Source organism: Bombus pascuorum, chromosome 9 (genome assembly GCF_905332965.1).
Source record: "Bombus pascuorum chromosome 9, iyBomPasc1.1, whole genome shotgun sequence".
Classification (NCBI taxonomy): domain Eukaryota; kingdom Metazoa; phylum Arthropoda; class Insecta; order Hymenoptera; family Apidae; genus Bombus; species Bombus pascuorum.
This window is the reverse complement of record NC_083496.1, coordinates 1,063,094-1,085,941: the sequence shown is the minus strand read 5'-3', so window position 1 is coordinate 1,085,941 and position 22,848 is coordinate 1,063,094. Positions and strand designations below refer to the sequence as shown.

At 49.3% G+C, this 22,848-nt stretch overlaps 1 protein-coding gene across 1 annotated transcript; it reads right to left on the bottom strand.

The window, feature by feature from the left end:
* Window positions 1-865: 865 nt before the first annotated feature.
* LOC132910856 (uncharacterized) lies at window positions 866-21,219 on the bottom strand. Its single transcript, XM_060966949.1, has 3 exons — window positions 18,105-21,219; window positions 7,684-7,880; window positions 866-3,077 (listed from the first exon to the last, which is right to left on the bottom strand). The coding sequence occupies exons 1-3, from the start codon at window positions 19,132-19,134 to the stop codon at window positions 2,832-2,834; spliced, it is 1,473 nt and encodes a 490-aa protein (XP_060822932.1). The 5' UTR covers window positions 19,135-21,219; the 3' UTR covers window positions 866-2,831.
* Window positions 21,220-22,848: the final 1,629 nt, after the last annotated feature.

Below are 22,848 nucleotides of genomic sequence, written 5' to 3'. Positions count from 1 at the left end.
AAAGAAGCGAACGACAGGAGAAATCGATTCTAATTGGACGGTGGATATCCGTATCGAAGAGAAATGGAAGGTGGTCGACGACGCTCATGGACAGATTATTCGAGACAGGTGCATACAGAGGGGCTGGGGTCCGCGTAGATACGCGGCGGCGTCACGTGTGCGTGGGTCTCTCGTACGTATACATATATTTTATAATTAGCCGGAGGATCCGCGCGATAAATCAGCGCGCCGCCCGGGCTTAAGACTTAATTAAAAATTTAGTCAAAAACCAATTAGCGGCTACGCCGGATTAACATATTTCTAATTATCTGGCGGACACTTTCGGCCGCCCTATACCGTTGCCTCGACTACTTGCCATATACGAGACCGTCGCTCTCCTCACCGATGACTTTGCGATACATTTCGTTGCGCCCAACGGAGTCCCCGTTTTTTTCTTTTCTTTCATTTCTCTTTTCTCCTCGTTTCTCTCATTTTTATTTTTTCCCCTCGTCTTTCGTTCCCTCCGTTCCATAAGATATACATAATACTTCTTTCAACGAAGGATCACGCTCGACTAAGAGACGAGGTCGTTGCCACGATCCTCTCTCTCTCTCTCATTTCTACGGATTATTCTTTTCTTTTTACTCTTTTATTTTCTCCCGTTCAATCGTACGTAATGACGATCGATCCAGGTTCGATGACTCTCTCCTCCACTTACCTTTTGCTCTTGGTCGCGTATCCTGAAAGCCACGGAGATTACTTAAGGATCTCGCGTTTCGTTTCGATTTCACGAGTCACTCCTCGATCGATCCGCGAAATAACGCGACAACCTTCGAAGATTTATTACGGTTGGATAAACGCAAGAGTAATCGATAACAAGTCGACGTAAATACTGAAATCATTTTTATTTCGCTATGGTATACTTCCATGGATAAATTATCATGTTACATTTATACAGAGCGCTTAGGTACATCCGTGACCTCGTCGCGTTCGCAGTATGCCCGCGATACATTCGTCGATCTCGAATCGGTCGCGGATGCCATTGGAATTTACGCTTCTCCTCGTCCTTTGGACGACGCGCGAAACAGAAAAAATATCCCGTTTAACGCTCGCATTTACCGAATCTAGCGAAGAATTTGGCTGGGCAAACGCGCGGATTTCTACGTACCTTTTAGAAAAAAGAGAATTTATTTGTTACATCACACCGGTTGCTGCGTTCAGCGGAGAATATTGAAGATCGCGTGTCGAGTCTCTAATTTCGAATCTCTGTGCGCGTACCTCGATGAAAGACCGATTAAACGAACGAGACGTCCGACCTGTCGAACTTCTCGACTCGGTTCGATGCGATCGTTAAAGAACGATTTGCGAGCGGGAATTCTAGCTGAGCTGTTCTAGAGTGGAGTCATCGGCTACGTAGCGTATTTCTCTCTTCTTCTTTTTCTTCAACCTAATCGATTATCTCACCCGTAAATTTCCCTCCGGGGGATAAACGAGCCGAAGGAGCGGGTTAATTGAAACGGCGGAGTCGCGATCACAACGTCGTCGAGAGTCGCTTCTCGTTTTGTTCTTTTCGTCGATCGCCTCCGGTTTTCCTCGCATTCTCTCTCTTCGCGAAATCGGAAGCCGAACGTCCTGTACATGCGTCGATATATTAATATTTATATATACATACGTACACTTACGCGATTCGATACACGTCTATTTACAATATATACATCGGTTTCGTACGATTTTTGTTTCATTGTGAGATCAAACGCCTTGAAAATGCTTTCTAAATGCCGTCGCGTCACGATCGTACGGACCAGCCTCTCGACTATTCGATCACGTTCGTCGTCGTATTCGTAAATTCATCCGTGTCTGTTTCGCGTGCAACGAAACGATTTCGAGGCGAAGAAACGGCCGAACGTAGAAAAATAAAAGAGAAACGAAAGGCAGCGAGTTCGGTGCCACGTTTTCAAAGACTTTTCCCCGACTCTGGCGAATGATCGCGGCAGTAAAAGTCACCGTCGATTTATCGTTTCGCGACCAAAGTCAAAAACATTTCGTCGTGTCGCTTCCTACGACGAACGAACACCGGCGTTCTCGTATCGCGTGTTATAAACTCGCGCCGACTTCGCCTACAATTTCCTTCGCGTCCCTACCAGATCCTTCACTTATCGTCACTGGGATAGGTTTCGCAGATTCGATGGAAGCGAAATCTCCGATTTCTCCGAGGTTCTCCAACGGTGATGAGTTTGAAGACCGCGCTTTTCACCCGACCGGTGGTTATCGGTTTCTTTTCCTCTTCCTGGCGATACATCGTAAAGTCTTTTTTGGAACGTGCAGCTTAATTATCGCGGTACGTCGTTCGCGATGGCACCCTTCGAAAACCACGTTCTCTCCTTTCTTTCCTTCGCTATTTTGCTCGCAATCACAAATCACTGAATATTTACTACCACAAATTCGAAAAGCCTACGTTCGAAGCTGCTGCTGGATTTATTTCACCCTTCGTTTCATTCTCCAACACCGATCGCGCCACGAAAAAATAATTTCCCTCCTCTATCGAATCTCAAAACGTTAACACCAATTCTCCAAACCCATCACCATCTTCCAAACCACCACAGATTCCTCTCTGGTCCTCGTTTCTTCCACCTCTTAGCCGTACAGCGATTCCATGGTCGCTTCCAACGAATCTCGTCGTTTTTTTTTTCCAAACGAAGTCGACGAGCCGCCAGGCTATGGTCCAGTCGATTCCGCGAGTTGTTCGAGTTCGATCGAATCTCGCAACGCGTTTCTTGTCGTTCAGCAGTCTGGATGAGGCAGACTGGCCAGGATTCGAGCGACTTGAGTTCGCGCAGCTCGACTCTGCCTTATTAAGGTCTGTGTCCAGGGGGCCCCATGAACATGGCTGCCGCGGCTGCGACATGGGTGTGCCTAGCCATGGCCGCCGCGATGAAGGGAGGCACTCCTGGTGTTCCAGGAGGCCCCACTCCGGAGAACATCAGGCCAGAGCCAAAACTCGGGTGCAACAAGGGCCTCGCGGAAAGCCTCAGCTTCTCGATTTCCGCCTCCTGCAGGCGCTTCGCCTTCGCTCGCCTGTTTTGGAACCAAATTTTCACCTGCAACAGAGGAAACTCGTGAAGGGTTAAATCTGGTTACCGAGGGTCTCGAGAACCGATCGTTTCGCGCTATCGTCGCGAAGAAGTTGGCTTTGTTAAAAAATAAATTAAAAATCAAAATTCGTCGGTTCTTACTGGCTCCGCGATATCCTCTCGTAACCTAGTCGGACATCCACGAGATCTCAGAGCCAAACGATACGTCCGTCAGATCGCGTAATTTGAGCGCAAATAAAGCGCTCTCGATCCTTGTGTTATTTCTCTACAAGACGACCGTGTTCTTCTCTTCGGATTCGGAGATCGATTACGATTAAAAACTACCCCTTCGAAACTAGTCGAGGAATATTTCGTTGCACGGACAACGACGTAATGATCGCACGAAGTAAAAATTCGTCGCTGCGCTCGGTTCTTAAAATTTCTTCTACGAATCGTCACCGGCATCACGTCGAGCTACTATCCGGTACATAGCAGTAACCGCGATCGACACCCAAGACGCTACTTATTTTCGACTTATAATTTACTTCCACCGCTAGACGATCTATAATTTCCAAGATGGATTTTCGTCGAACCTCGTCCCCGCACTCGTAGACGACTGGTCTACGGAAGCTTGGCGCGACTTGCCGCTAAAGTAGAAAACGGCCGCGGTGGACGGACACAGGCGGGAGGAGCGCGTCGATACGCGCGGCCGCGTAATTAAATAATTACGCTATCGATCAAGCGTGCGGTACGTAAGCGGTCTAACAAGGGACGCGACGGGATCGAGCTGAACGGCGAGTAGAGAAAATAGGTGCACCACGGTACTGCATGAACGGCTATTTAGCGCGTAATTAGCCGGCTCAAATTGGTGAAAGCAGCCGGTCGTACGGAGCGGCCTGTCTGTTGGAATTCGTCGATGTAGTTGGAAACTTGCTACGTGGAAAAATATGCGGCTCGAATTCGCGGCTCGAAACCCTTCTCTCGGCCGGTTAATTGTGTTTGCACAGTCGCCGGCCAATTTTTCTGTTTGGACAGATGCGGCCGCCGCTGTAGCCGCGTCGCGAATCATCGAATTACGACACGCCGTCCGACCATCGGTCCTCCGGCGTTTAGCGTCCGTTTTTAGTCCCAAGTACGAGTAATAGATCGCGATTTCCCTGTGGGAATCGTTCGCTGGAAAATTTTGCGTTCTCGTTGGTCGCGTCAGCGACTAGTTAAAGAACATATGCACGGTCGTCACGTTGTTATTAGTCGCACCAGCGATATATAAAGGATCCGAGTTACTTTTGTCGGTACCTTGGCTCAAACGTGCTGGTAAAAGGTTTATAATTGGAATGGGTTTAGGTGCACCGATAGGTAGAAAAGGAGAAAGACGACGCGTGTTCGAGATGGAAGGATTTCGATGAGACGGTCGGACGAACAATGGATCGTTCGAATTAAACGGAAATTATTCGAAAGATTCGTTGGAATCGTTGAAATATTCCCAACTGTTAAAGTATCATGGATGTTCGAAGAACGCTTCATACAGCGAGTTAATCCATCATCCGAACGCTAATGTCCTAGTAGCTGCATGCGTAACAACGACGATCTTCCTATTATCGTCGTTATTATTCTCGTTACCACTATTTTTATCGAGCGTAATGCGCAGCGACTGCGTTAGCTCCCCGGGGAATTAGCATTAAACACCCTGGAGCACGCGTAACGAGTTCAAGGAGCCGTAATCTGATCGCTAAAGCTGGTATAATGTTGCGGAGTTTAAGGGTAAATAGGAATGCAGATGCGAGAAAGAAAGAGAAAAAAAAACGATATAAATCGCGTAACTCTTTAATAAATCAGCCACGATGTCGGACACGTTAGGCGTATGTACGTAACTCAAGCCTCGCGGAGGATACTCTCGTCGCTTAGAAAGTAGAAATCTCGCATCGCGTGACAATGTGCAATCAAATCGTTACTAGTTCCCCGAAGGAGGAAAGACATATTGCGATATTCCGCGTGGTTTTTCTCTTCAGCGACGACTTCCTGTTTTTCACGGTTAGCCTAACGCTTTACCATCGGCGGTTCGCGCGCTCAATTTTCCAGGCACGGCGATAGTAGCACCGCCTCTGCGTTTTCTATTCCGTGCCTACAATTATCCTCCCTTTCCTCGATCACCGTGACGAAGGATTAAAGTCGATCCTTCGACCAGAGAAACCGAACAGGTTAAATCTCGATCGTTGTCCTCTGTCTGTAACACGTGGGCGACTGGATCGAATCGATCCATAACGGATTACTTTTCAAAGGCACGAACGACAACGTCAAATCGTTCGCTTCGAGAAGGATCGATCCTTCGAACAGAGAAAACGGCGCTATCGCGTTGTAACCGCGCGAATATCGCAACCGAAATCGCGGACATACCTCTTCGTCGCGGCTGAATAATGAGAGGAGAGCGCCGGCAGGGTGGCGATCCGAGACTGTTTCGGAAGGACGAGGAAGACAAGAGGCGACGGAACGATCGTAGCTTATCTAAGCAAACGAACAGGACGAGGCTTCATTTCGTCCGATGCATCGTAATGAATACGCAAAGTGTATTCGAACACGCTAGCCGACCGAACGATAATAGCCCGATGGCGATCGTCTTTTTGGTCTGGCTGCTACACGTGTCGCGGGACAACGAACGTCTAGCTGGCGTTAACGCGGTTGGTTAATTTTATTACGACTTACCTCGTTCCCAGGATTTTTCTTCCATCGTTATTCAAACGACCGTTAAACGAATGGAGTCGGTCGGCCGCGAGATTACGATTCGCCTGACAAATTTCTGTCTCGTAAGACACGATCAATTTCAAACATACTTACACCGGCGATGATTAGCGGCTTAGTACCGTGGTTAATTAATATCCCGGCAGAGCGTGTATTTCGTTATCATCAGCGAAGGAAACAGTTCACCGCGTTTAGTACAAATTAGTAGTAGAAACAGAACGTTAGGGTCAGACAGCTAATCACCGCGCTCTCGCTACCCCAGCGTATCGATAAAAACACTTTTTAATGTTCCAGTCGAGTTTTCGTTATTCCTAAGCAATTTTACAAGGTGCACATAGCAAATGAACCAACGTATCAACTTTACGAGTCTCTACAAGCAGGTGAATTTATAGATCCGGTCAGGCCGTGGTATAGTTACTCGTGTACATGGTAAGTCCTTCTTAGTATCGCAATTATATCGCCTACAATGTACAGTTGTTCGTGAAAGTATCCTAACACTCCTAGAAACACTTTTTACGAATATGTTGCGCGCGTTATATAAAACATTTTGAAACTTGGTCGACGCAAAGTTTGAAAGAAATTGCGCCTGAAGCGAGCGGATCGGGTGTCGCAAAAACGCACGGAAACTGCCAAAAAAAAAAAAAAAAGAAAACCGAAACGAATTCGTGTACGTATTTTGATTCGCCACGGTGTCGCGCGTACGTACGACGATGCATAGAAAACACGGAGAAAACAATTCGGGCCGGTCGATCCGTTACCGGCGGCATTTAAAAGCGTCTTCTGTTGGTTGCGCGCCAAATGAGCGCCGATCATTTCGTCTGATACAAAAATTACGTATAATATCATTTCATTACGTTCAATTTAATTAACGTCAATCATGTTAATTGCCAGCCGAGTCCGTAGAAGGGTGTGTAATTACCCGCCTCGATGTGATGTATCTGATGCGCGAGAACCAGACAAGAATTTGCTCATTTCGATCGCGACCTGGCCGGCCAATTACGAAACAAAGAAGAACGAACGAACCGGCCGTAAGAGAGGGAAATAAAATAGCATCGCGAGAAACTACAGGGAGACGAACAAATGTACTTAAAGGACGGACGAATCGTAAGTTCGCGGGACGGGCTTTCCAACGAAATGAGCCTCTTGTTGCGTGCGAGCCACTCTTTTTTGCGACTTTCTCTATTTACGCGTTTCCCAGAATAGCTTCTTAGCCTCTTACAAGCTCGAGTTCTACGTATTTCAGGCTACGATATTTCCAAGTATCTAATATCTGGCTGAACGATCGATTAAATCTCTTCGCAGTGTAACTCCCGTTTACTCGCAGCTCGTTCATACGAACAAATTAACGCTCATCTTCGACCCAACTTTTGTTATTCGAACTTGCGAACCGCCGTTGTATAGAGTCGCGCGTGTATCTCTGTATTAACGATCGTTCGTTCGAGCGTTGTTCGTAGATTGCGCGTGTGTCATAAAGGGACAAAACGCACAGACGTGCTCAACATCGGTTTTCCGTGTATTATCTCGTATCGTCGGAACTAATAAGAGGAGATAGCCGGTAAATCTTCGTCTTCTCTCCAGACACCTTTAGTTAAATCGTGTTTTACTATACACATTTTCAAAACCTAATAGTCAATTTCCATATTGGTACTTGAGCATCCGTTATTTACTTTCGACCACTCAACGAGCACATACAAATTTACGATCGTTTGATTATCTCCGCCGAAGTACGTAATTTCTTCAAGCAATACTCTACGGAGTATACCAACTAAACGCACAGGATTTCTTCACGTCCGTGCTACACGCGTTTGCAAAGCCGCGCGCAAAACGCTTCTCCTCTAATGGCTAATTGTTCGCGGCGGTTAGAAGCTTAATGGCAAACTCTTTCGACGAGTCTCACCTGCGTTTCCGTGAGGTGAAGGGACGACGAGAATTCCGCTCGTTCGGCGATGGTTAGGTACTGCTTTTCGCGAAATTTTTTCTCCAGAGAGAGCAGCTGCTGCGTGGTGAACGGTGTCCTCGGTTTGCGATTTGGCTTGTGCTTCCTCAGGGTGCACCTGACCGGCCCTGGCCCCGGTCCTGGCAGCCTCAGGTCGCCTGCAACAGATCCGAAAAACTACCGATCAGTGACAAAACACGATCGGACGGGGACTGGTTCTCCCAGCATCGTCGACTCTGGCGAATTAGAGATTTATTCGAAGGAAGTCGAGGATCTTTTACAAGATCCGTGGAACAGGGTGTCGCCGAGGAGAGTATCGAACATTTTCAAAGATACTTGCGCGAAGAATCGAAGAATTAATTAATGTTCCAGGTAGGTAGACCAATTACGTAATCCGCCGGAGCGAAGGTAGCGAAACACGGCAGTTTAAGAGGCAACGTTATAAACTGGCGATGTCCACGAGCGCAATAGCGCAGCGCTCGTTCGATCGCTACACGAGAGAATATGTCTACACGCGGAATAATTAACACGAACGATCACATCGGCAAAAGCGAATTAAGATATCGACGGCGCGGAACCGTAGAGTATTTTTTGGTGATGCGATAGTTGAGGTAATTATTGTCGTACTATCGAGGCTGATAAATTAACGTTCGATATCGCGGTTACCGACGCACGGGCAAAGACGATGGAAAGAAGAGAGAAGGGAAGTTGCAATTATACCATTATTTTCGTCATCTTTCTCCTTGCCACTCGTTAATGATAAATGCATTTACGGATATTTACGCTTACTTACTAGACCGCTATTTATATACAACCGACGCGAACACACGTTTCTTCCGTCCGTCTCTTCCTTCGGGCGGCTCTCGATCGATTAAAAATGCATTATGTCGGTCGATCGAAGCAGCGAAAGGAAGATCGTCCGTGCTACATATATATATATATATATATATAAATATATATATATATTTATATTTGTATATATTTATATGTATATATGTTTATCGTTTATTATGTCATCGAACGCGATAGAAACGAGAGAGACGCTCTCGAATATCCGATATCGTTACAAAGTTCGTAATATTAATCACGTCTGCGCAGATTTGTTCGGATGGTACGAAATTATCGTCACGTTATTCCCGTGTATGCGTTGCATAATAATTATCCGCGAGCCACCGATAACGTTCACCGGTGGCCGTTAATTAGCGCGCGCGCGCGACCCTTTCAACGAAAACGCGCTAAACTTTTACCGGTTTCCTTCCTTTACCGATTTCAATTCGGTTCGTCGAGAACGATTTTACGCGATCTCGTTACTCCAACGCCTTCAGTTCGGTCCTCGGCTTCAAAGTATCGACGCTCGCACGAAATGGCAAGATCATCCTCTTTTGGATGTCGTCGGGGAAATCGGCGTGCGCGAGTGTTCGACAAATTCACCTCAGGTTCGACACGAACCAAGTACAGAACGCCAACCGGACTTTCATCGACGACAAGAAACTCACGGGAAAGAAAAAGACAAAGAGACAGAGATGGCAGCGCGAAAATCCAGCCTCGTTTCGCGTTAACGATCGCGTTCACATAAATTACCCGGTCGTCGATCGTGCGTGCGCACGCGCGTTTCTCCGCGACCAGCGTCGGCCGTTCGTCGTTAATCCCCAATTTACAGAAGCGAATCCGGGCACGTTCGACCGCCGAGGCAACGGTTCCTCACCGATCGGTTGCCAACGATCGATAAAATTGAATCGTAAAGAGGAAAAAAAAAATATCGTTTCGCCGTTACGCTCGCGTTTCGTTCGACGCGGTGATTATCCTCGCGTCGATGCTGCCGTTCGACGATTAACTCGTACGCGTGTCATTAGCCGATCCTTCCCTCGGTCCGCTCTCGTTTTGCTACGGATTCTTTCTCCGCCAGAGGACGACTGTCTCGTCGTTCGTGGTGTTTTAAACGAACCAGCGAGCTTCGAGCATCCTTGTACGTTTCAACGTAGGCATACTCGTTGCGATCGAACGTTTATAACGTCTGCCGGTTCTACGGCAAAGAAACTAATTACTACTCGTTTACCTGAAAGCTCCAGCCACTCTGTAAAAACTACCGTTCTACCGTTACCTCGTCCGTCGATTCATTTTTACGATGCAATTTTCACCATGGACAAGGCGACATTAAGGGGACACAATTCGCCGCATCGCTTCACCGGTATACTCGATTATCGTTAACGGCACGAAGAAAGGAAGCGTCGTTAGCGATCGTCCGTCGTCGATCGGTAGGTACAACTATCGGTATAGCATGGGGAAGGTGAATCGGTAGAGTACTGTGGCGTGTGGACGACTTCGTTGGTCGGCCTCGGTGACAAAAAGCCACTGTTCGGTCGAGGACCGGGTCGAAAGGATGACGATTTCGTGGCAAGCAGCGGGGCAACGGCGAATTCCACGCGCTAATTAACGATCGGCCAGGGACAAAAAGCAGGGAACGGGCTGGCGGCATTGTCCAGCGGATCTGTCGCGACATCGGTATTACGTCTTCCATTCTGGTTGGCGTTGCCCGTTTCACCGCTATCGACCAGCCTGCTTGGCTAGTCCGCTCACATAACCGATCAATATGTTCCTCTTAGAGGCTAATTAATTTCTGCTAATTAAACGCTCGCTAGGATCTCCGAGGAAATATATCTTGCGGCCTGACTTTCCGCGGAGCGCGTGGACAAAGCACCTGCGCCTGTCCCTGGCCAGCCTGGCGGAACTTTTGCACTCTTTCCTTTCGTGTTCTCGCGTTTGTGCGCGAGTTTGGCTTGGCATTGTCTCTCCGCACCACGTGGGACACGGAAGTTTCAATGGGCGATCGCATCGGCCGCTTGCGACACTTGGCCGCTGAGAGGCGTTCGCAACGCCGTTGCTCCAACAAACGATATTCGAAAGGAACACCTTTCGCGAAAAGAAGCTTCTAGCATAGATCATTGCGAATATTCGCGTGGCTGTGTTCCCGCGGCAGAAAAAGCCAATTAGAAATCTATAGCGCGTGAAAAGCTCTCCTCGTCCGGGAAACAACTTCGATCTGCGAACGATGTTAATCGACCAACGATAGCGTAATTCCCAGTTCCGATAAGACGAGCGACCGCGATCGCTTCGCTTTTTGTGCCTCGTAATTGGAACTGCGATGGAAGAAAGCAATTAGTCGTGGCCGACGTAAAGATCGAGTAAAATCAAGTGGTCGTAATTAACGGTTGCTCGAACCTATGTACCCACTATATTCGATATTTAACGGTTTAGAACATTTTAGAACACAACACGAGAAAGTTGCCCTTATAATAACATCGCTTTTTCCTTTCTTACCTTTTTACCGATAACTCCGTGTCACGGGCAGTCGTATAAAATGTTCGTTATTAATTATCGAGATTTATCGCGAATCATTTGTATCGCTAGCTTCTTCTCCATACATCTCACGCATTATCTACTCGCGAGGGAAAGAGTAATGAATTCCCAATGATGTTGCTCCATCGCGGAGGCAATAAATTCTTTGCCGGGTAAAATAGTCTCTGATGAAACGCAGAACGAAACGGGTTTCATCTTTTGCTCTCTGTCGACGCTCGCGATATCGCGCTGACAATTCGCGTATCGCGGCCAGTTACGTCTCTTACTAATCACCGGCCCCTCGTTCAGTATGTTTCTTACGAACGACAATTAATTTCTGCTAATTAAATGTTCGCATAATTTATGATCGATACGTGGCAGCGTATACGCGCGAACGTTCCCCGCGGAGAATCCAGATATTCGTCGACTCTCGGCCAACAGCGAGACAAAGTTTCCGACTCTTTCGCAAATAAGACGAACCTCCAACTCCAACCGACCAATTAAACTTTTACTCCTTCTCTGCTGCAATAAGTTGCACCCGATTACTAATTTGCTCGCTTTCTACGATTAATTGCGGATCATAAGTTGCTGGAATAGCAAGCGTGCGTTGTTCTTCCTATATAATTTTCTTTTATCGTTCAATCTTCTACCAGTTTCCGTGTTATGGCAATATCACTTTTTGCGACGTCTCTATCCTCCAGCAAACTCTACGTTAAACACTTTGACGTTAATTTTTCACCTAAATATCAGGTTGTAACAAGTAGTTGAGAAATATTATAGAAACGTTGGTCGTGTTACTTGCGTTAGCTGCAACGAACGAACGCCGTACGAGTACCTGTGTATAATTTCATATAATTTACTAAAAGCTCGATATCGTGCACGTTGTTTTTCGCGAAAAAGACGATAAGATAACGAATAATCGTTCCTTCGATTCCCTCGTCGAATACGACACGCAGACCTAACGAAAATTTAATTATTCGATCTGCTGGAGATTCGAAATTAACGAGACATCGATCGACGCGCGATGAAACGCACCACAATCGGAAGAGAAATCCTTCGAGTCGCGAGCACGCGTCTCCGTGAATCGGCGATTCCAGTCGCGCAACAGATCGATATGTTCTTCTTGCTAGCCAATTAATTCTCGTTAATTACCACATGCTACGTAGGGACTAACGAGGCTAGATGTGTCAGGCGCGTACGATCGCATTGTTTCGTCCGCTCGTTGTCGTTCGTTGTCGAATATTGCCGTATCGTTTCACCGAGAAATCGCGCGCGGACCGCGCTGCGCTAGACCCAGCCACGCGCTCCAACTGCGCTAATTAAACGCGTTAATAACGATCTCCGTGCACGCGGATCGTTCGTTCGCTGCGCCGCATAATTAGCGATAAAAATCGGCATGAATGGAATATCGATCGAGTCAGAGAATAAAGAGAACGATACTTCCGTTGGCGTTGCGTGTTCGGTACGTTGGTCAACAGCGGCAGCAGTTTCTTTCTAACGAATTTTAAAAACGATAGTTGTTACGTCGTTGGGAAAGAAAATATATATAGCGACGTTTAGGAAAAATTACAGGGTAACGTGTTCTTATCCTTCTATCGAGTAAGATTCTCTCTGTCAAAAATTTCCCAGTTTCAGCGATGAATTCTCTAAAATAGGTTCTACTGGGTTTTCTTTTTCTTTTAGAAGAGAAAAATTTCGCAAAGATCGGAATAAACGATAGTCGTACAAATTCTTGGTCGACGGATAGAGGTGGACGTTCTACCTAAAGTTCAACATCTTTCGTTCGTTCTTTATCGAGATATAAGGTCCACGGATGTCTCTGTACGATTTATTTAGTTCATTTGACTATGCGGTGAATGTGGATACAGTAATCCCATGAGAAGCCGGCGAAATGCTAATTCATCGTGTTATCGAATAGCGAGTCACCGTTTCTCTCAAATTCTCCATGAATCTGAAAGCAGCTTCCATAAAAATCCTTCGAACAGGTGTGCACCATTTATCCTACCTCGGCGTGTCCGGCGGAGTTACTTATCTACCATCGCCGGTATCTAACTCAACGTATCCAACAGCCGCCGAATTGTACAAAACGTTGCAAATGAATGTGATTCATTAGCGTCCGATTCCACGCTGTAATTCGTTTCTCCGTCATCTTCAATAGCCTCGAATACGAGAATCGCGGAGAAAAAACACGTTAAGTGTGTTTTTCCTCGTGTTCGTGCATTTTAGCGTCGCATTATCGTCGAGCAAAAGAATTTTAGTATCGCGCAATTGAAAACGAAGACAACTCGTTAGTCACGGAGATGTCGTGCTTTCGAGAGGAGTCGAGGAAATTTTGTAATTAACCAGACAAGCAGATTAATAATTTTAAAGGGGACGAAAAAACACACGTTCAAGCGCAACATCGAACAAAAAGGCAATTGCGCCAACTAACGCAGGATCGATCGACCACGCGACGTACCGAGTTTTGAAATTGCTGTCCTGTAAAAAATGAGAAACCTGGCTTACTACGTTCTTCCCTCTCCTCTTCGTATCGCATCTGCGCCTCGTTATCGCTGCATCTCTTCGATTCTTAGAAACGTCCTGTTAAAAATCCTGAACCGCTGCAAAGAATACGCAAAGATATGGAGACGCTTCGGAAGAATGTCGGTGGTTGATTACCAATAAACGGGAAGAAAGGGCTCGTTTCACGGCAATTAACGCGCCAAGGGGTGGATTTTCTTGGGCCGGCTTGCGGAAAAACCGCGGCGGACCGTCGGCGGTGCTCGTTTCCCCGACGAAACGCTATGTGGACGGTAATTACGCTCGGGCAGGAATGATGAATTGTTCGAAATATTTTGTGGAACATCATCGGGGACGAGCGTCGTTAATTCATTCCTGGACACGGAGGCCAGCAGATAAATGCGCACAGGCCGACGGTGGCGTTCGAGCGTTATAAATGACGTCCGTATTCATAATTTTCGAAACGCCACCGCCCAGTGACAGGCCTACGGATTATCTATCGGCTGGACGAGGCTAGTATCACACACACCCTCCCCCTCGCTCCCCCTGCCTTTCTGATAACCAGCCTAACTCTCTCTGATGAGCTTTCCATCGTCCAACTTTTCGCTCACGCCTGCCATCCTTCGTGCGATTCTACGACGTTTCCACGAACCGATCGCGATTAACGCCATCGAGAATACAGTTCGAAAGTTGGATTTTTACAGAACAGAGATTTCGAAGGTTATGGTCCAAGTTTCGCACGTCACTGTGCGAGTAGTATCGGAAAGGCAAAAACGGCCGAAGCTAGGTGAAAGCAGGGCAATTAGAATTTGCAACACGACTCCTCGCGGTCTAGCTAAGTTTTTGCCTGGCAACGAAGGCACTCCATTCACAGCTGTCGGCGATGCGTTTTTCTCCGCTGAATATTTCGTCGGCACGCAACGGTATTCGCGTTTCCATCGTTCGACGATGACCACCGACGAATCTAGCCCAGAACGAGTTCGCTTTGCTAGTAGCAATTTGCCCGATCGACGAAAGATTCGATAGCCCGCGAAAGCTACGAACGTACACAGCCGCTCGCAGGTTCGCAACGACATTTTAACAGATGGTGCAACGGGAACGTTGAACGTTTGCGAGATAATATTCATACACCTTGCACGCCTCTCGCTTCATCAACTCGCCGATCCATCTAATCGCCATTCCACTGCACGCCAGATTGCAACGTCTACTAAAAAACCGAAGGAGAAATGGTAACGAACGAATCTCGGCGTAGAACAGCCATCTGCTAAAGGCAGCTAACTACTAGCGAAAGCATCCTAATGTCTGGCTTCTGTGGATCGTGCCAGAACACCCTCGAAATTCCACGTTCGCCACGTCGAACCGTCGTCACCCACGACTAGCGTCGTACGCGTTCGAAAAACTCGTTCACCTCGAAGAGATGCTGTCTAATCAGTGGCCATCCACCGAGACAGCGAAGGAACGGGAAAGACTGCGTTAATCAGCGTCGAGGAAATTCGAAACGGATCAGCTTCGCCGGAGCTCGGTCGAGAGACGCGGGTAATTGGTCTCGCGCTGCAAAGCGAAGGAAAAAGATCTCGCAGGGGGCGATAGAAGGAAGAAAAAGAGACGGAGGAAATATCGTGACCAATATAGAGAAGGAGAAGAGCGTAGAGAAAGGGGAGACAGAAGCGAGCGGTTTGTCGTTATTATTCGCAAAAAGCGCGAGTGGATGAGGTTGGTCAGGAAGCTGGGTGTGCCAGGGCGAACCTAACAAGGGCAGTTTTTAGACCGACTTGAATGCATTATGGATGGCCGGCGTTATGTATGACTCTATCATGCTCCTCGGAGCTCGAGAACTACCGAGTACACCTCCCTGTGTCCATCCCCTGTCTTCAGCGTTCGGCTACACGGTGGTAACCACACTACCCGAGACAAGTACTTCTCTTCCATACGTACGCGTTCGCCTTCCTTCCTCGACATTTTTCTACCAGCTTCTAACGACCTTCGAGATTTCTTTCTCGGAAACGACGCGTGTTTCCCACTACCGTACCGTTTGTAATTTCGCTGGCGAAAACTACGAAACTGCGCTTCCCTCGAGTCCCTGTTTCGCATGATTTTTCGATTTTTGCACAGACCGTCGGCGTTCGGATAAAAGAGACAACCAACGAGAGCGTAGTATATATCCTTTTTATTTATATATTTTATTTTATAGGTTGGTGGAAAATTATTTAAACAAACGTTTATCGAGGGGAGGCGGCAACGGTTTTAATCGGAGGCTGAAACTCCGAGGAACTTGACGCGAAGCTGTTATCAATCCGAGGACTCGCGAAATTTTAATTTACGAGACACCAAACGAGAGTAAAGAAGAGGAGAACCCGTAGGACTTTGATCCCGAATTCTCTAAACGAAGCAAATTCAGCAGGGGTAAAAATTTTAATTGGAGCTAGGCAGAATTACCAGACTTTAAAGCGGTTGACACAAAGCTGTCATCGACAAGGTGAAATTGTCAATTACGTGTAAGAATCGACGTGAATGTCAGAATCAGGAGCGAAGGCATTGCTACGCTGCGTTTCCGCGAGTAGAACGATTCATGGATCGAAACGGGTAGCCAGCTAGTTTAATTGACCGATTATTTCGCGTGGTTGACGTATTCCACGCCCTACCTCGACAGCAAACAAAAGTAATTCCAGTCGATCGGTGATTTACTCGATCGCCATAGTCCTCTAACGTCGAAGAGCGATTTTTTCCCCGAGCAAATCGTTTCGTCGAAATCGTTGCGACACTAGACGTCACCGATACCGACGCGATTAACAGTTTTCCCTGGATACATGGACGCGCTGCTATCCGCCAACTTTCAAATACATATTCCGTTTCGCTTCGTAAACAACGATTCTCGTTTCTCATCCGCGTCAGGATGAAAACGAACGCTCAACCAGGAAGCGAAGGATGGAAGGTGCGTCTAATAGCCTGGGTAGTTGGTATCAAAGAATCGCGAATTGTTAATCATCGTCATTGTTCGAGCGACATTAACGCAACAAAGTCGAGAAACTGGAAACCATTGTCGTTAGACCTTTGGCGCGAAGATAATGAATGCAATTCGGAAAAATGCGTCTCCGCATTGTCCATATTGCGTCGCATATCGCGATACGAAAACCAAACGTGAAAGATTCGTTACGTCCAATCATCGTGTTTGCCGTGACCGCGTCACCTGCTCGTTAATAAATCATTTTTCCGTCGAATCTAACAATCTCGCGATACTCGATTCAGAGTCTGCGGTATCGTTCGCGAGTATCGACGACGTGCCCTTTCAACGCGTACGTATCGTTGCCAAAACACGAAATTCCTGGCTCGTCTTAGAGCCACGTAGAACCAACGCGAGGAAAAACCTACTATAAATCCGCGAGTGAACTCGGTACGCAACGTGGTCTCTTCTCGAGGTGGAAAGGCTTTTCTAGCCTAACAACTTCCGAGTTCCAGAGTTGAATTACGTAGCCGTAGCCGGAGAAGCGAACCAGTGGCGAACGCTTTAGCACGTAATTCCGATAATAACCGGGTTCTCGCGTGACCGGCAACGCTAATATCGAGCGTTATGGGGCTGCGTGTTACGAGTGTCGTGGCCTGTGCCACCGGCACCCGGCGTACTCCTTCCTAATCATCAACATTGTAACCTGGGACTGGCGCGCGGCTCGCAACCCACCGCCGATAGGCGAAAAAGAAACGAGAATAACGATTTACGGAGGCAAGTTAGTTACGCCGTACCCGTAAATCGGCTTGATAAGTAGCGTGTACCCGGCCCTCGGCTAATATTCCACCGGCGAACCGCGCGATGTGGCTTTGATGCCGGAGAATAATGGGCTGCGCGCGCGCGCCAGCCGCGAATCGATGCTCCTTTCTACGGTTCGCCTGAATTTCAAGCGGTTTCACGCCAACCGGTTTCCCATTTTCTTCCGTTTATACCATTTAGGAGGCGGGCTTTGTTATTTCTGAGATTCGCCCGTGTATTTCTAACGTCGTGGTACAGGTTGGTTCAGGAGTCGAGATCGTAATGGCAAGATCGTGTTAGCATGTAGCGAGAGCAAGCGAGTTTCTTCGAGTAGGATGCACGCGCGCCGGCTCTCTTTCGATAAGGATACCACGGTGGATTATACGCGTCTCGTTTTTACAACCGACGATTAAACGCGCTCTTAAGGGACTCTTTTATTGCGAATAATCTGTACGAAGGGATCAATTCGGCTGTAAAATTGCGCGCGCAATTACGGCCGACTCGAGCGCGAGATGTGGGACGCGCGATAGCGGTTCCATCGCTTATTTTATAATAAGCGGCTTCCGTCTCTCTGGCGGACTCGAACACGCTGCCTCTTGGGCCTGCCTTTTAAATCACGAGCCTCGCTCGCTCGCTCTCGTGTCTTTCGTTTCGAACGAAACTTCGATTCCTTCGTCGATCGCGCGCCGTTCGATCCGACGATTCTGTTCCGGATCGGCTAGTGGCACCCCGTGCTCGGCACGGAAACGCATGGACGGAAACGGAGCGGATGAGAAGGTCGGACAGAAGAAAGAAAGGTACTTACCGTTCGGACTAGTTGGCCCTCCGTGAGGCGTGTAAAGATGTCCGTGAGGATTGTGCGGGTGCGGAGGTGGGGGTAGCCACGCGAAGCCCGCGAGAGAATGCGGAAATCCCGCAGGATTCCAGCCGGGTGCACCGGGTGCACCGGCGAGGTAAGGCGGTCCTTGAGACGGCCTCTGAACTCCTGGATGAATCGGTTGAGGCACTACCGGACTCGACTTCTCCTCCTTCTCTTGATTGTTGTCCAGCTCTCTGTCCAGCTCGCAGTCCGAGTCCATCACGTTTAAATCCTCCGACTGTCCCACGCTTCTGATCTCTTGATCCTCCAGATCCAAATGATCGGTGGTTCTGTCGCCTTCCAGCGAACGATTCGCCTCGGAGTCGCTTCTATCGTCCATGATCTCTCGTCTACTGACCGGCGACACGGATCGCGGACCGGCGATCCTGTCCATCCTCTCGTCCTCCTCTTGGCCGCGTTCCCTCTGAATCATAGATTCGGCGATCCTGTTGGCCGGCGAACTGGCCGACAATCGCCGATCGTCTCGATCCCTCTGAACCTCCTGGTCTATTCTAATCGGCGACGAGGACTTGTCGTGACTGGCCGTTCTCGAGAAATCCTTCACGGTGAGAATCTCCTGCCGACCAGCCGACGGATGATCCTGATCCAGTCTGCTCGACGGATGATGATGATGATGATGATGATTCGCGAACGCCAGCCCGTGCGGACTCAACCTCGCTAGTAACTCTCTACTCTGAAGTCTCTGCTGCTCGAGAAGCAACTCGCGATACCTCGCTTCCACGTCCACGTTTTTCTCGGTATCCATCCGATCGTCGCTCTCTCGTCGAGCGAACGCGCCACCGCTGACACCGGTCTTCTTCATGTCGCTCAGCAGGGAGTCCACGCTGAAGCTGATCTTGCCGCTTCGTGGCTTCAAGTTGGACGACGCGGACGTCGAAGTTGCCATATCGACGTCCTCGCACAGGCGATCGTTTCCGGTTCCTTGGCCCGTCACCACGCCCTCGCTGTTACTCATGCCGATTATCCTTTTTTCCTTCTTTTTCGTATCGCACGACAACGAGGATCGCGGGATCAGCTTGTCGATCGAGAGGTTCCCGACGTTTCCCTCTCGGGATTCTCGACAAGTTACCAGGCTATGAATTTTGTCGTAGCGCCTATCCTTCGCCTCGGTCGAAGCACGAGCTTCCTAAATGTCTCTGCAAGACCTCGCCATCGATCACTTAACGCACATCGTAATTTTCACTCGGCTATCTCCTCGACGTCACTAGCAGCTAACGAGCGGACGTTCGTGTTACTCGCCACCGCTTTATCCTTGCAAACCGTTCGTCTTCTACCGGCACGAGTATCGTCCACCGACCTACGACGTCGTGGTCATCGTTCTCCGTTTTCCTCGCTTCTGCACGCTTATCGACGCGAACTGCCGAACGTCAGTGCGACGTCCAAGGGACAACTGTCATCGCAGCAGTTTATCGACTCGCAATTAGTTCGATACTGAGCAGCATCATCGGCAATGTACACGGGCTGGCATTCGACGAACGACTCCCAAGCCCGTTATTCTCAGAAGCCGCCGCATCGTCGTGGACCGACCGAGCCGGCGCGAGCGGATCCCCCCATTAAAGTCACAACAGTTTCTTTACGAGACCGGCATGACGATTCGATTTCTCCCGGTCTTTCTGCTCAAGCAGCCAACGACATTATCGCTGTTACGGTTCTTTCTTCGATCCACTTTTCGGTATCGATTCGACCGAACGTGCGACGCGTCAATACATATCGATCTGCGTTTCCGACGCTCACAGTCTGTCGCGCGAGTGCAGTTACGAAACGACGTTGAATCGCGAGAGCCAAGAACCAGGCGCACTTCTCAACCTCGTATCTCTGGTTGTCAGAGTCCCGTCGAACGATTCCGTCCAAGGATCAAGTACAACAGGCGATGCAATTTCCCAGGTAACCGAAGCTCGTAGCCGAAGCGAGGATCCGCGTATCGTCCCCGTCGCACTCTCACAATCCGGTGTCACAACGTTCGGCTACGCGCGGGGGGTGTGCAGAGCGTAATCTGCGTAATCTGCCGCGTGGTGGCCAGTGCTGGCGCGGAAACGACACTGATTACCAGTTCGGCTGCGGCTGCGGCCTGCCGAGACGTCCTCTCTCTTCTCGGTGGCGGCCGGCGTCGCGGTGCTTGCCGCCGTGGCGCGCCGCCCCCGCGGAACCCGTGCAACCGGTACCGTGTCCTATCCTCGGCCAATGCGAACCACTCCAGTCACACCACAGCCCTAACCCGGACCCCTGTTCGGTGGGCGTGTTTGTACCGCGCGACTCGGCCAATCCAACACCAGTTTCAACGTCGCCTTCGAGTTCTTCTCCCGCTTCGGCATCGGGGAAATCGAGTTGGCCCCTCGCGTTCCCATCGTCTGGCAGATGGCGTTGCTTGGATCGAGAACGTGGTGGCGCTTGATGCGCGTGGTCGCGCGTGGGGATGAAAACGAGCGAGTGGACGAGCGTGGGGGAAGGTCGGCTCGAAGGGGCTGAAGCGGAACGACGCGGGGTCCGGGATGACGAGGCGACTGCTCGGGGAACGTGACGACTCCTAATTGTCTAATTCCCGGGCGCGATGCGCGAATTGATTGGCAATCCCTGCGTGCGTCTGTGTCGGTACCTGTGCGTGAGCACGCGTGTACGCGCGCGCGCGCGTTTCCTCCTCGTTTCCCACGTCGCGTCGTCGCGTCGTCGCGTCGTCGTGGCTACGCGGCCGTTTGACGAGATAATGACGTTGTCGGGATACCTTGGTCGAGCTGCTGCAACGGGCAGGATCATTTTTTCTGCGGAAATTTCGCGATCTCTGGACTTGCACGTACGAGGGTGTATGGACGAGGCAGGGGTGGCTCGCGTTCTACCGGGCTACGATAGACGACGGTATCGAACGGTCGGTGATTGATGGAAATTGGAAGTTTGATTGGCAGGTTTTTGACGTGCTTGTTGTGGATTCCCAACTGACTGGCCGTTGAAGACGGGAAATGACGGACCGAGTACAGCGGCGGTCCACGAGGGTGCACGTTATACGCGCAGGATAGCGAGATAAGATCCTCCGGGTTAGCTTCTAGTTTTTATTCCGGTCTGATCGAAGCCTCGCTATTGATATCTAGCGACTTTGCAACTTCGTTATCGAAGGACCGCACCGAAAGCTTACATCAAAGACCATTGTAATGACACGCCACGGAACGCAAAATTAATTGCCTCCCGTAACGAGTGAATCCTCGTCAAAGGGGCATTAGGCCGGCGAATCCCCGGATACGCGGTCGACTGGCCTTTCGCGGAATCTTCGCGATGTTGTTGTATACCGGCAGAACAATATTTTAGGATTAAACTAATCCGATCGGCAGGTTGCCGGTGATAGGCCCGGGTGACAGCCAAAAGCCGCAACGTCCCGTGGGAGAACCACGTGGAAGAAAGAGGAGCAGAACTTTCCCGTCAAGCCGATTAACCAAAATCTTGTTAGAACTGCGCGACAGGAAACTCGTGGGGTGTCGTTCGGTTGCGAGCCAACGAAAACGAAGGATCATTACTGGAAGGATGTTCGCGTGAAACTTTACCAAGCTTCCTCTTCAAAACCATCGTCGATTTTCTCGACAATTTTTTCCAGTAGACGTTACAATTTTACACTTTCGACGAAAGCTTCGCCTTCCTGCGAAACGAATCGCAATCGCAGATAGTTGGACGAAATCGTCGTCGAAGCACCGGAATTCCATGACCCTAATAGCAACGACGATATCGTTCCCCAACGGCAATAACGAGGAAGATTTTTTCCAATTACCAACGTCATCTTCGCCGTCGTTATTGTCGTCCTTCGGCTGCGAATCGACGATTCACGGAGGATTAAGCTCGGACGTCCCTCGGTTCCTATCGAAAACGAGCAGAACGAGAGCATCCCTCCGCGTACCATCGTCCTCCCTCTGCCGTTGGCCTTCCGCGAAGGAGGAGTTAGCTGCTCGTCTCGGGACATTTCCAAAGCCGTTTGCACATTAGCGGGGAATAAACGACACCGAAATATAGCGCGGATGCGCGATCGCCATAATAGGAGCGCCGAGTAGTCTATTAAGCGTCCTCAAAACCAGTTAGTGAGTCGGCAATCCAGTTTAGGTACAAAATGGCTGTCGTTTAGCGAGGATTAATGGTCTCGGGAGTGCCTCGGGGCAGCATAATGGGGCAGATGCGTCCTGGATGAGGGGGAACCATCCCCCCTCCACCTTTCTCCGCCTCGTCCCTTCTCCGTCGCTCCCGTATCGCGACACAACCACCCCGCTGGCCTAGCCTCCCTTACTCCACCCCTCTGCTAACCTCATTATATACACCTATCTGGCTACGGGGTCCATTATGCCCTTTTTGTGCTTTCCTTTCGTACGCCGGAATAAATACACGCGTTTCCTCTGCGTTCGCGTACCTTCGTACGCGTTCGTATACGTATAGCCCTGTTGCTTATGGTCGTGTTGGTTATGGCCGTGCGGTAGAACACGGTGCACCGTGAGCAAGGGCAAAGTGTGGTAGCAACGGGGGGAGTCGGCTCTCATATTTGGGCCTCGAAGCGCCGTTTAGTTTGGCGTTTCATGGTTGAGCGACTCCCCTAGCTGCGCCGCTGCCTCTCTCGCTACCGAACCTCGTTTCTCGTTTCGACGTCCTGGGAGCAAAGCGGTCGTTTCGAAATCGACTCCGCGACACGGCTCTCCCCTTTCTTCTT

Excerpts from the sequence above, each read along its gene's own strand:
- LOC132910856 (XM_060966949.1), bottom strand. The coding sequence starts at position 19,134 with ATGAGTAACAGCGAGGGCGTGGTGACGGGCCAAGGAACCGGAAACGAT. Across the intron at positions 7,881-18,104 it reads AGGGCCAACTAGTCCGAACG|GCGACCTGAGGCTGCCAGGA; the intron begins GTAAGTACCTTT and ends GATCTGTTGCAG. Across the intron at positions 3,078-7,683 it reads TTCACCTCACGGAAACGCAG|GTGAAAATTTGGTTCCAAAA; the intron begins GTGAGACTCGTC and ends CCTCTGTTGCAG.